Source organism: Myxocyprinus asiaticus, chromosome 25, assembly GCF_019703515.2.
Source record: "Myxocyprinus asiaticus isolate MX2 ecotype Aquarium Trade chromosome 25, UBuf_Myxa_2, whole genome shotgun sequence".
NCBI lineage: Eukaryota > Metazoa > Chordata > Actinopteri > Cypriniformes > Catostomidae > Myxocyprinus > Myxocyprinus asiaticus.
In genome coordinates, this window is record NC_059368.1 from 36,701,896 (window position 1) to 36,716,325 (window position 14,430).

General features: G+C 36.8%; 1 protein-coding gene across 2 annotated transcripts in view; it reads left to right on the forward strand.

Moving 5' to 3' along the window:
* The window catches only part of LOC127415794 (E3 UFM1-protein ligase 1-like), a 28,663-nt gene extending 20,974 nt beyond the window's left edge, over positions 1-7,689 (forward strand). For both annotated transcript variants that reach the window (XM_051654740.1, XM_051654741.1), the window contains 5 exons: positions 3,553-3,680; positions 5,769-5,849; positions 5,966-6,051; positions 6,339-6,519; positions 6,921-7,689. In XM_051654740.1, coding sequence (XP_051510700.1) covers positions 3,553-3,680; positions 5,769-5,849; positions 5,966-6,051; positions 6,339-6,519; positions 6,921-7,139 — 695 coding nt within the window. In that variant the 3' untranslated portion in view covers positions 7,140-7,689. The remainder of the gene's footprint in view (positions 1-3,552; positions 3,681-5,768; positions 5,850-5,965; positions 6,052-6,338; positions 6,520-6,920) is intronic.
* Positions 7,690-14,430: the final 6,741 nt, after the last annotated feature.

Genomic DNA, 14,430 nt, shown 5'->3' on the forward strand with positions numbered 1-14,430 from the left:
GAAACAGGTCAATATTTAAGTCCTTTTTTACTATCAATCTCCACTTTCACTTTTACATTCTTCTACTTTTGTTTTTGGCGATTCTCATTCTTCGTGCATATCACCACCTACTGGGCAGGGAGGAGAATTTTTAGTTAGAAAGCACTTAAATATTGATATGTTTCTCACCCACACCTATCATATCGCTTCTGAAGACATGGATTAAACCACTGGAGTTGTATGGATTACTTTTTTTTTTAAAGTTAGTACAAGAATGTAGTAAACGGTGGGACCTTCAGAGTCAAATTTTGCTCTGTTGTTCGATAGGTCCCAATAGAAATGTTCAAACAATAAAGTAACTTAATTTAATATATATACTGGATGTTTTTTGTTGTTGGCACCATTCGGAGTAAATTCTGGAGACTGTTGTGTGTGAAAATCCCAGGAGATCAGCAGTTACAGAAATTCTCAAACCAGCCCATCTGGCACCAGCAATCATCCATGTGATTATTTAATCAGCCTATCGTGTGGCAGCAGTGCATAAAATCATGCAGATATGGGTCAGGAGCTTCAGTTAATGTTCACATCAACCACATCAAAAATGTGATCTCAGTGATTTGGAGCGTGGCATGATTGTTGGTCCCAGATGGGCTGGTTTGAGTATTTCTGTAACTGCTGATCTCCTGGGATTTTCACACACAACAGTATCTAGAATTTAATCAGAATGGTTCCAAAAACAAAAAACATCCAGTGAGCAGCAGTTCTGTGGATGGAAATGCCTTGTAGATGAGAGAGGTCAACAGAGAATGATCAGACTGGTTCGAACTGACAAAGTCTACGGTAACTCAGAAAACAGCTCCGTACAATTGTGGTGAGAAGAATAGGGGTTGCCACTGTTTTGGCGGCACGAGGGGGACCTACACAATATCAGGCAGGTGGTTTTAATGCTGTGGCTGATCAGTGTATATACTGTATATATACTCTGTGTGTGTGTGTATATGTGTGTGTGTATATATATATATATATATATATACAGGTGCATCTCAATAAATTAGAATGTCGTGGAAAAGTTCATTTATTTCAGTAATTCAACTCAAATTGTGAAACTCGTGTATTAAATAAATTCAGTGCACACAGACTAAAGTAGTTCAAGTCTGGTTCTTTTAATTGTGATGATTTTGGCTCACATTTAACAAAAACCCACCAATTCACTATCTCAAAAAATTAGAATACATCATAAGACCAATAAAAAAAACATTTTTAGTGAATTGTTGGCCTTCTGGAAAGTATGTTCATTTACTGTATATGTACTCAATACTTGGTAGGGGCTCTTTTTGCTTTAATTACTGCCTCAATTCGGCATGGCATGGAGGTGATCAGTTTGTGGCACTGCTGAGGTGGTATGGAAGCCCAGGTTTCTTTGACAGTGGCCTTCAGCTCATCTGCATTTTTTGGTCTCTTGTTTCTCATTTTCCTCTTGACAATACCCCATAGATTCTCTATGGGGTTCAGGTCTGGTGAGTTTGCTGGCCAGTCAAGCACACCAACACCATGGTCATTTAACCAACTTTTGGTGCTTTTGGCAGTGTGGGCAGGTGCCAAATCCTGCTGGAAAATGAAATCAGCATCTTTAAAAAGCTGGTCAGCAGAAGGAAGCATGAAGTGCTCCAAAATTTCTTGGTAAACGGATGCAGTGACTTTGGTTTTCAAAAAACACAATGGACCAACACCAGCAGATGACATTGCACCCCAAATCATCACAGACTGTGGAAACGTAACACTGGACTTCAAGCAACTTGGGCTATGAGCTTCTCCACCCTTCCTCCAGACTCTAGGACCTTGGTTTCCAAATGAAATACAAAACTTGCTCTCATCTGAAAAGAGGACTTTGGACCACTGGGCAACAGTCCAGTTCTTCTTCTCCTTAGCCCAGGTAAGACGCCTCTGACGTTGTCTGTGGTTCAGGAGTGGCTTAACAAGAGGAATATGACAACTGTAGCCAAATTCCTTGACATGTCTGTGTCTTGATGCCTTGACCCCAGCCTCAGTCCATTCCTTGTGAAGTCCTTGTGAAGACAATCATAAGGCTGCGGTTCTCTCGGTTGGTTGTGCATCTTTTTCTTCCACACTTTTTCCTTCCACTCAACTTTCTGTTAACATGCTTGGATACAGCACTCTGTGAACAGCCAGCTTCTTTGGCAATGAATGTTTGTGGCTTACCCTCCTTGTGAAGGGTGTCAATGATTGTCTTCTGGACAACTGTCAGATCAGCAGTCTTCCCCATGATTGTGTAGCCTAGTGAACCAAACTGAGAGACCATTTTGAAGGCTCAGGAAACCTTTGAAGGTGTTTTGAGTTGATTAGCTGATTGGCATGTCACCATATTCTAATTATTTGAGATAGTGAATTGGTGGGTTTTTGTTAAATGTGAGCCAAAATCATCACAATTAAAAGAACCAAAGACTTAAACTACTTCAGTCTGTGTGCACTGAATTTATTTAATACACGAGTTTCACAATTTGAGTTGAATTACTGAAATAAATGAACTTTTCCACGACATTCTAATTTATTGAGATGCACCTGTATATATATATATATATATATATATATATATATATACACTAAATAGCAGTTGTGGGGATAGGGGCTTGATAAACCAAGAATAAATGTGTATTTTTTTTTTATTAACTTCAATGAATTACCTAATCAAAAATGAGGCTCTGTTCCCATTGGTCACAGTTGTGACAGCTTACATGTTTACTCATCCTATAAGCATGATTTACACCAGCCAAAGCAGTCTTATTTATAAATCAATAATGGACCCTTTAAACATTATACAGTATGTACAAAATATGGTAGTTGTATGTGAATTATGACAGGATTTACTTGCTTCCATTAAAGGAGCTTTGATGCATACATCATCTTTCAGAGGAGAACAATGGCATTAAAAGGCTCTGGCCATGTGACTATTTTCACCACTCGTGTAAAAATGTTCACATGAAATCAAGACAGTTTGCACTTTCATTTATAACAACTCTGTGTAAAATTCATCAACAACTCTTTTTAGATCTTTCAAATTTCACAATTGTAACTGGTGGGACTTAATCGGTGAGTAATGTGTGTTTACATGCAATTAGTTTTTTGTAAATCGATTTTAAATGTCAGAATCTATCCAAAATGCAAACTGTAAAAGAAACGTAAGTTCTTGTGCATAGTTATAGAGAGCTAGCGACACAACCAGATTAGATACTTCTTGTTGTTCTGTCCACCTCATGCATAAGACCAACTACCAATGAATAATAAATATTATACTGCATAGAGTAAATGTAAAGTTTGGCAAACTGCTACTTCTCTGCCACTTTGCGTTGGTTGAGCTGATATTTTCTCCGCACTGTCATCTGTTGTTTCGGAGAATAGTGCAGAACATAAGCGCCTCTAAGGAGCTCATGCCAACTGCAGTGGTGTGAATGCATCAAGCACAGACAAGGCTTTACAGCGAAGGACAGTACAGAACTTTGTCTCTCTGTTACTCTAGCATCTAACCCTTCTGGGGTTTTTTTCTGTACGTCCTAGATGAGACCCAGGCTAACATTGCCAGGCACATTTTGAAGACTGTGTGTACAGATGTGACCAATGTTCTGCTGAGCTTTGTGGCGGCTGAGCACATGTCCACAGACAACACAGCTGCCATCACTAGTGAGGTCCGTTCAACTGTTATTCTGTAGTGTTTTTAAACACCGTACACTTAGGGTGCATTAAACTTCTGTAATGTAATGTATTTTTTGAGGAAAACAGAATATTCAGTGGGAAATTAAGATGGGCGGGACTTGATTTTAGCCATCAGGGTTTGGTATTATTGCTTAATATTATTCTCCCCCACCTGCACAGATTTGGTTACATCTAGGGGTTAAAGTGAATTACATTTTGTTTGCCCTTTAACTCAAAAAAGTTTGTTGTCAATTCAATCTATCCATGTATCCAAACCCAGTTTTTGTTTGATCAATTTTGCATGATTCATTAAAAGTTGTAAATGCAGGCAGATTTAATTTCAACCGAGGACGGCTCACGTCATAAGTAGGAATCATGGCGCTGAACCAGCACATACAGAGGTTAAAGTGATATTTGTTCATTTATCTGTATATACGTGTCATTTTTGATTGTTCGTTGATTTTATTGTTTTTCTTCTAGCAAATATACCAAGTACTAATTTAGCCCCATCAGAAAAAAAAATGTTTTAAAAGGAGAGAGGTTATTACTATAGCTGACGATTTAATGCGTTTCAATGTGATTAATTATATAAAAAAATGTAGCTTTCAAAAATATAGCTGGGTGGAGCACAATTCCAAATGCAGGGATCTCGAGATGTAATTTTCTAAATTTCTAAAGCGTTTTTTTTTTGTGTTGTCTCATCAATGCTTTACTTGTCTGCCACAATAATGTAATGCTTTTTGATTATCAGAATTATTACATTTATAATAATTTAAATATAACTATTTATAATTATTCAGTCATTATATTTTGAATTATTGTTATTTGAGGGGCTTTCTCTGATAATAATTATATATATGATAAATTGCGATTAATTTGCGTAGTTAATTGGCATATGTAATTAAATAAAAAATTTTAATCCATTGAGAGTTCTAGTTATTACAATTTGATGAAAGAATAAGAACAAAAAAATATGTATTTTTGCAAATAATGTCTAAGCCAATGATTTATTGTCATACAATGCAATAAAATAGTACAATAAACTGTAAAATTGTTACTTGGTTGATGGATATTTGTACAACAGAAACAGACAGAGACATGACAGACATATAACAAATAACACAATATAAGAATAGAATACCAATATAAACAATAGTAAACAAAAAAGATGCACTGATAAATCATTTAAATCATTAACTGATGTCTTTACAAATGTAAAGACATCAGATAATGATTTAAATGATAGTAGAAACATCTAACTTATAGTAGAACATTTAATAGTAGAAACATTTTAAAGGGATAGTTCACCCAAAATGAAAATTCTCATCATTTACTCCCCATCATGCCATCCCATATGTGTAAGACTTACTTTCTTCAGCAGAACACAAATGAAGATTTTTAGAAGAATATCTCCACTCTGTAGGTCCATTCAATGCAAGTGAATGGTGACCAAAACTTTGAATCTCCAAAAATCACATACACGTCACATATACGGTCAACATAAAAGTAATCCATATCTTCAGAAGCAATATAAAAGGTTTAGGTGAGAAACAGAACAATATTTAAGTCCTTTTTTACTCTCAATCTCCACTTTAACTTTCACTTTCAGATGTGAAAGTGAAACCAAACAGGCACCACATGTGACTTTCAGATGTAAAAGTGAAAGTGGAGATTTAGAGTAAAAAAAGGACTTTAATATTGTTCTGTTTCTAACCTAAACCTATTATATCGCTTAAACAACTAGAGTCTTATGGATTACTTTTAATGTTTCCGTTATATGATTTTTGAAGCTACAAAGGTCTGGTAACCATTCACTTGCATTGTATGGACCTACAGAGCGGTTTTTTTTTGTGTGTGTTCTGCAGAAGAAAGTAATACACATCTGGGATGGCATGAGGGTGAGAGAATTTTCATTTTGGGGTGAACTATCCCTTTAAATTGTTTAAAGCAAAATGACATGCTCTACAACAGTTAACAGAACTAACAGGAAAGACCTCCTGTGAGGGTGCGTGTAAATGCCTGCACTTTTGTTTTTGTTCTTGTTTTCATGTCCATGTTTTGTGTTTATCACTGATTTGCAGGTGAGGCTGAAGATTTTGGCAAAGCTCTCGGATGAGGTTAAATCTCCTCTCATGAAGTTACACAGCAGTCTCAATGGAAAAGTGTGTTTGATGACAGAATATCTGTCCTACAATATCTCTTTTCTCTTATGACATGCTCATCGCTCAGCTGTCAGTTAACACAAAGAATATAAATTCTCCCTTTCTGACTTTCACAGAGCATTGAAGACTTTTTGTCATGTTTGGAGACGAGTGCAGAAGAGTGTGGGCTCCTTCTGAAGAAAGGTGATAAAAAAAGAGAAAGGTAACAAACTTCCATTCTCTTGCACAACACTGCTTCTGTATTGATCACAAGTGTCTATTCATCTGTATTTTTCTCTGTACATCAAATTACTGCAGGATCTTTGTAGTCTAGACATGTTAACCTGTGCTTTAATGATTGCACAAAGTGTAGAAAATGTGTATAGTTGATCAATGACACTGCATCAAAACTGATTGCACTTCATTTGAAAGGAAAAAATTCAGAAGTTTGTAAATTCAGGTTTCATTTTGCAAAGTAAACTCATGGTTGATGTATGATTGTGTGTGCAGGCAGGCTCTCTTTGTGCACCGTCAGGCCCTGTTGGAGCAGCTGAGAGATGCAGAGGACCCAGCGCTTGTGTTGCACCTGACCAGCGTCTTGCTTTTCCAGAGTGCCACTCACTGCATGCTGCATGCACCTGGGCGCTGTGTGCCACACATCATAGGCAGTCTACAGAGCAAGATACCAGAGGTAACAATGAGTCGCATCTCTAAACACAGTGAAGCACAGCTGTGTGAAATGTTGTAAATTTGATAATGCAGCCTACCATCTAGCATGCAAAAGGTTGATCCTCATTCAGTCTCAAATTGATGCTCACATTGTATAAATCAAAACTCAGACTGGTTTTAATGATCTAGCACCTTTTCCCTATTTTGTCTTTGCAAAATTACTTTTTTTATGTTTAGTTTATTACTATTATTTAAAAACAATGAAAGTATTCCAAATTACAGAAAAATACTGCCATCATCGATCCATTTTAATTCAGAATAGACCCTTAGACAAGACCGTTTCTCAACATAGTGCAACTACAGAAACTTACATGATTCGTTTATTCGTCCCTGTGTGTGTGTGTGCTTGCCTGTATTCCTTAGGACCAGCACAGGCTGCTGTCTCAGTACCAGGGTCTGGTGGTGAAGCAGCTGGTCGGACAGGGTCATGGCCAGGAGAAGAAGAGTGATCTGGGGGAGGCAGCCGGAGACAGCGCTGCCCTTACAGATGACATGGAGGGCCTTCAGAAAGAGCTGCACTGCCTCACCAGGGACATTAAAGACCTTGTCCTTACTCAGAGAAAACCATCCATCACAGAGTAACACAGTTTATGTGTCCTGACCAGTTTTTGGTAACATTACTTTTAAAAGTAACTCGTTAGAGTATTGCATTACTCTTTAAAAAAAGTAACTTAATTAAAAAGTAATTTTTTAATGGAAAGTAAAGCATTACTTTACTTTTGTGTTACTTTTGCATTACTTTTTCTCTCAGCCACTTTCTCTTCTGCTATGATATGCATCGCATACAAGAGACATTACAGGTCATGCTAGCTACTGTACAACACTCGTGTCCAAACAACATAGTAAACAAACAGATATTTAGAAAGTAGGTCTGCATGTCATATTTATAATAAAGAGTCAATAACATGAATATGCATGATTTGTTTTTCCATCAGCATGGCAGCCAGTATGAATAATGAAGAATAATCACTGTCTTACCTAAAGCAGCAAAGTCCAACACTTGAACCCGCATAATATCTGTCATCGTGTGATGTCAGTCAACTTGAGATGTTTTTCAAAAGTCAGGATAAAATTCAGTGGGGAATGCCGGCCTAACATTTCCCACCTAAATAAATGAATATTTTTCGCTTAAGTCATCTCAGTGCATACTTGTTTTGAGTTGATCCACGGCGCGTTCAGATGCCACAACTTCAATGCCGCATGTTGATACAACTTGAATGGAATCGTTTTTACTGCTACCAAAATGTCATAAAAACGGTTTGCTTCATGAATCAAACTACTTGTTTATTATAAAACAAAAATGTAGAATCATTTTAGAAACTAAGACATTTTCTCTGTGTACACAAACCATGTAGAACATTGCTCGGAGTCACTGATCCAGAGTCAACTTTTCTCATCCCATTCTCCCAGTTACAGGGAGCTGTAACACGGAGCACTTCGGCTGCATAAGTCAGTGAACTGAGCGAATATTTCACCCTGTGTATCATGTCATGGCCAGTGGAAGACTAGTCTTATAACCCCTCTGCCTAAACGCGTTTACTGATTTTTTTATAATGCAGTGTGTATTAACACATGAATCACCCACGTTTCGCTCAACTGAATGTTGTTGACCTCATATCACGCTAAAAACACGAAATGCGCGTTAGCGAGTTGATTGACAGGCGATGTCTGTATCTAAAAGGTGATTGGCTCTTTTACCTGCAAGGCGGGACTTCCTTTCTACATCATTGACTGTTGGGTGCCAGAGCTTCTTGGTTGGGCGTTCCAATTCCTCCCATTCATTTAAATAGAAGTGACTCGTCTCTATCTGCTAAATAGTCTCTGGCCTCACGCTCTATAGAAATACAATGCCCATCATGCACTACGTCTCCTCCCTGAAGTTTGCACACTTTTACTTCTGATTTCTCGCAATACAGGGACAGTAGAGGTGTACAAAAGCAACGCATTACTTTATTTAAAAACTAACTCCGATATTATGGACTAAAATAAAAAATATTGCGTTACTTTACTCGTAACTCAAAAAGTAATCTGATTACGTAACACGTTACTTTTATCGCGTTACCCCCAACACTGGTCCTGACACATGATGTATTAGAGCTGTATTAGATTTTAAATGTGTGAAATAAAATTACTGACTTGAACGTTTCAACACATTTTTAATCTCAAGCCGCAGTTACATTTGAAGTGTTGTTACCAGTTTCACCAGATTAGGAAAAAGCCAGAAATTCTGTGTTGATCTGACAATCAGAGTGCTTTGCTGACTCTGTCCTATCAACAGGGGTGTAGCAACCATTCTATCTAATTTACTAAATTTGTCCCCCACCCACTTTTTTGGGAAACGACTTTTAAACCAAGATCACTTACCAGCATCCGTCCTTCAGCAAATCAGAGTGAACGTCACATAACGCTCTTATTATCAATGACCAAACTCTGTGCGCTGAGCCGCTAACATAAAGTAAACTTCCTGAAGAATGAAGGAACTGTATTCATAGTTGTCCCACACACTGTTTTAAGCCATAAATATTAGAATGACTGTTGTTTCTGAAAAGTTTCGTTTTGAAGCTTTCAAATGGTACCTCATATGATATCTCATATGATATCTCATTTTAGCCAGTGTTCGTGAAGACGGGCAGATCAGATTTATAATTTGTCCAACTCCCACCCACTTTTTGGATGGTTCCTACACCACTGCCTATCACGCTGTCCTTTCATGTGTTCAGATTGGATGTCTGGTTCAATTCTGGGAATAAAGGGGTCCTATTCTAAAAGTGGTTGTTCACTCTGATGTAATTTTTTAATAACTGAAAAAAAAAAAAAAATTATATATATTTTTATTATGCTGTGGGATAAAATGTATACATTTACATGTATTTTGCGGTGCACTAGGTAGTGCTCATGACAGAGACACTGGCTCAGGGACCCTGGTTTGAGTCCAGGCTGTGTCATGTCCTGATCCAATGCCAGATAAACTCATTTTAAAAAGTTAACTGAACTATTTTATGTAGACAATTTTGAGATTACTTGATACAATCAATAGTCAACTTTTATGCCATTTAAATCAGAGCAACTTACATTTTTAAACAGTGATTACATACTTGGTAGAACTTACAGGCTTTTGAGCATGCTCAGTTTAATCACTGATGCTCAGTCCTAAGTAGACCATTTGTAGCAGACTAGTCTCCAATAATCTCCATTGCATTGTCAAAGGGATTGTTCACCCAAAAATGAAAATTCTCTCATTATTTACTCACCCTCATGCAGTCCCAGATGTGTATGACTTTCTTTCTTCGGCAGAACACAAAGCTTTTAAGAATATTTCAGCTCTGTAGGTCCATACAATGCAAGTCAATAGGGTCCAAAATATGAAGCTCAAAAATCACAAAGGCAGCATAAAAGTAATCAGTGGTTTAATCTATATCTTCAGAAGAGATATGATAAGTGTGGGTGAGAAACAGATCAATGTTTAAGTCATTTTTTAACTATAAATCTCCACTTTCACTTTCACATTCTTCTTTTGTTTTTGGCAATTCACATTCTTCTTGCATATCGCCACCTATTAGGCACGAGGGAGAATTTATATTTAAAAAGGAATTAAAGGGATAGTTCACCCAAAAATGAAAATTCTCTCCTCATTTACTCACCCTCATACCATCCCAGATGTGTATGACTTTCGTTCTTCTGCTGAACACACCAAAAGATTTTAGAAGAAGAGGGGGTGCTCTTAAGCAAGGCTCTTAACCCCAGGTTGCTCCAGGGGAACTGAATCTGTAACTCAACATAATGCTATTCTGTGGTAGCATCACACACATGCAAGCAGGATTTAAAAAAAAAAAAGGTTTGTAAAACATAAATAAAAACAGATTCAAGAATATTAGTATAAAAACAACAGAATCCAAATGGCACATACAATTGCATGGTCCAGAGAAAAATAAGAAAGGAAATTACCGCTTTCATTTGACTTTTGCACTTCAAATAAATGTCTACAAAAGCATTTGACGCACAGGCGGTTTGATGTGCCTGTGAGGCTAATAAACACAAAAAGATTCATCATTTCTGATTCTATTAATACAACAACAAACAGTGAGCCACATAATTATCATTTCACACCCGCCCACATGCCTGCAACCTGATAAAAATGAACTGTTGTCTAAATCGATATGTTCTCACTGAAGAGATTAAAACACTGCACTACATGTAATGGTTATCAATTATAAATACCCCGTGATAATTCTCAAAACACAAAGTATTTGAACAATTAATGAATGTAATTATTTGATACTATACACTCACCGGCCACTTTATAAGGTACACTTGTAAATCTACTTATTCATGTGATTATCTAATCAGCCAATCATGTGGCAGCAGTGTAATGGATAAAATCATGCAGATATTGGTCAGGAGCTTCAGTTAATATTCACATCAACCATCAGAAAGGGGTAAAAATGTGATCTCAGTGATTTGGAGCGTGGCATGATTGTTGGTGCCAGATGGGCTGGTTTGAGTATTTCTGTAACTGCTGATCTCCTGGGATTTTCACGCACAACAGTCACTAGAATTTACTCCGAATGGTGCCAAAAACAAAAAGGATTTCTTTAGATCCATTTTTGACTTTGTAAGAGAACTGGATACATTTTGTGCAACAGCTACAAGGATTTGGTGAGTTTTTGCAGGAGACAAGAAATTGAAGAATTTTGTGCAATTTAACATTATTATTAAAAAAAAAATCTATTTTTAGTTGTCTACATAATATTGAAACTAAAGAACACAGTTCTCTGGATTACTTTTATCCTGTGCCCTTTAAATATGAAGTACAAAACAAATGTCCCCTCTCAAGACACAGAAGCTGCAAATCTGTCAGTTCAATCATATAAGCTTATGCTCACAATATTTCCACCTAACATTTGAAAGTTTTAAAGCCCCTTGTTTTAGGATCCTTAGAATAACAATGGCTTACACAGCTATGCTGCAAATGTTTTACATTTAGTTATGCCACAAGCATCCCAGATAGCACACGCACATTTCCTTGATGACAGTTTAACAACGTCTCAAAAGACATCCGCTGAATGTGTTTTTGACATCCGTGAGGAAATGTCTTATAAACGTATTGCAAATGGGCAAACAACCTAAAAAATACACCTTCCAGATGTAAACACACACATAAAATAGACGTCTGAGTGATGTAGCCTACATGTGCTTTCAGGGATGGGACTAAATAACTGAAAATGTCATGGATAAAAGGTTTCTTATATAATGGCTTTTGTGCATTATGCTATTAAGGTGTTTACTTTGGGGTGTGACAATTATGGATCTGATATGTGTAATGGAGTTTGTGTTCAACAGGTTATGGTCATAGCAGAACACTGAGATACACGTTGTGTCAGTGTGCAGGGGCGGTTTTGCATGTTTGTTAAAGATGGAAACTGTATACACAGATTTGGTACTCCTTTAAATTTTAAGTGTTATTTTCCTAGTTTTCTTTGTAATATTCAGGGACAGGTTTCTTAGATACTTTTACTTCTTGTTGCCATGGGAACAGCAGAGAGGTGATAAGTAAATTCTCCTTTCGAGTCCAACAATTAGAAGTCAAAACTAAGAATGTGAAAACACTGAAATACCTCAAAGAGAAAGAAAACGTGCAGCAAACACTCTCTAGTAATGCACGTACACACAAACACAACTGAATAACACAAATGCTCGCTTTCTACTAACACCTGCACACACACAGTAAAAATCAAAAACACTGCACATACCAGCTCATATCAAAGTGCATCACATCTGAAAAACATAATGACATCATGAAATAAAAATTACATTATGAATCCATAAATGTGAATTTGAAAAGAAAATAACTAAAGCAGATTGAAACAGCCCCTGTCGTTTGTGAAGGTCTAAAATGATAATTACAGCGGTGTGGTTGCGTGGGAGTAGCCTATTTATTTTAATTTAAACAGCTTTTTGTTCTGTGTGAAGTCAGTTATGCGCAGAAAAGATGTCCACCTCCAGTCCCACCATTTTATTTTGTCCATTTATATTCTTAAATCTATTAAATTGCATTTATGAAAACATATTCACAGAATTAAAGTTCTCCCAAAAATTTAAATTCTCATCATTTACTCACCCTCATGCCATCCCAGATGTGTATGACTTTCTTTCTTCAGCAGAACACAAATGAAGATTTTAGACAAATATGTCAACTCAGTTGGTCCATACAATGCAAGTGAATGGTGGCCAGATCTTTGAAGCTCCATAAAGCAAATAAAGGCAGCATAACAGTGATCCATTAGACTCCAGTGGTTAAATCCATGTCTTCATAAGTGATATGATAGGTGTGGGTGAGAAACAGATCAATATTTAAGTCATTTAATATCATAAATTCTCCTCCCTGCCCAGTAGTTGGCGATATATAAACGATGAATGTGAATCACCAAAAACAAAAGAAGACTGTGAAAGGAAAAGTGGAGACTGCTAGTAAAAAAGGACTTAAATATTGATCTGTTTCTCACCCACACCTATTATAGCTCCTGAAGACATTGATTTAACCACAGAAGTGGTATGGATTACTTTTATGCTGCCTTTATATGCTTTTTGGAGCTTCAAAGTTTAGCCACCATTCACTTGCATTGAATGGACCTACAGAGCTGAATTATTCTTCTAAAAATCTTAATTTATGTTCAGCAGAAGAAAGACAGTCATACACAACTTGGATGGCATGAGGGCGAGTAAATGATGATAATTTTTGGGTGAACTATTCCTTTAATATAAAATTCTGAATGCTAAGATCTGTGGGTATTGTTCCTAATAGTAATCAAACACAAATCTGTTTGTGAAATAAGAGAGTTGAACCCAGCAGGGCTTCTAAAATAACATATATTTAAAACAAATTAACACACAAGAATTCTTGTTACACACAAGAGAACAATTTAAAATAAGGTTCCATTTGTTAACATTAGTTAATGCACTGGGTATCAAGAACTAACAAAAATATATATTTTACAGCATTTATTAATTTTGGTTACTGTTTGTTTATAAAAATACAATTGTTCTAATGTTAATAAATGGAACATTACTATTATGGTGTTACCTATCTCTCTCTCTCTCTCTCTCTCTCTGAGTATATCATCCCAACCACTAAGAGGCTGGATTTGCACGGCTTTCGTATCATGTAAACATGTAGCTCAAATAAATTAGTATTTACTTCAGCATTTAACTATATGTGCATACATGTAAAATCAATGTGATATAGGTTGAGGTATGTAATTATCCAAAGATGTTACTGAGATTAAAACCACACACCTACATATAATGGAAAAAAACCTACATATAAGGCGAAACTTATTTAAGGATGACACAGAGTGGCATCTCCAGAACTGAGACCTACCAGAAAGTGTACCAACTTTTAGTTGCCAAGTAATATGTACTGTTGCTAAGTAATACAGTTCCACACATTCAAAAGCCCACTCATTAGCAGGCTGGAGCAATAATGAACCCCACAAGGGAAACTGACAAGGAAAAATCACCTTTCAGATTCACAAAGCGAAGAGGCTTTACCTCCAGCCTCAGAATAATCATCATCTTAATGAGCCCGCCGCACTACAAAGGACACACACAGACACGGCAGGAGCTTTGAAGAAAAACAACCCAATCAGAAGCATCCAGCTGACAGCTGGGTGGAACAGAAGCTTAAGGAATTTTTTTTCCCATGTCAAACGGACTATTAGACTTCCCCCTTTTTTTCCATCCTCAAATGCATGCTATTTAAGATTGGAAAACTTATTAAAGAAGACCAGAAATATGGTGGGATCCAAAAGTCTGTGAGCACATTGAAAATCTGGGATTCAAAATCTGAAAATAAGAAATATTTAGGATGCGGCAC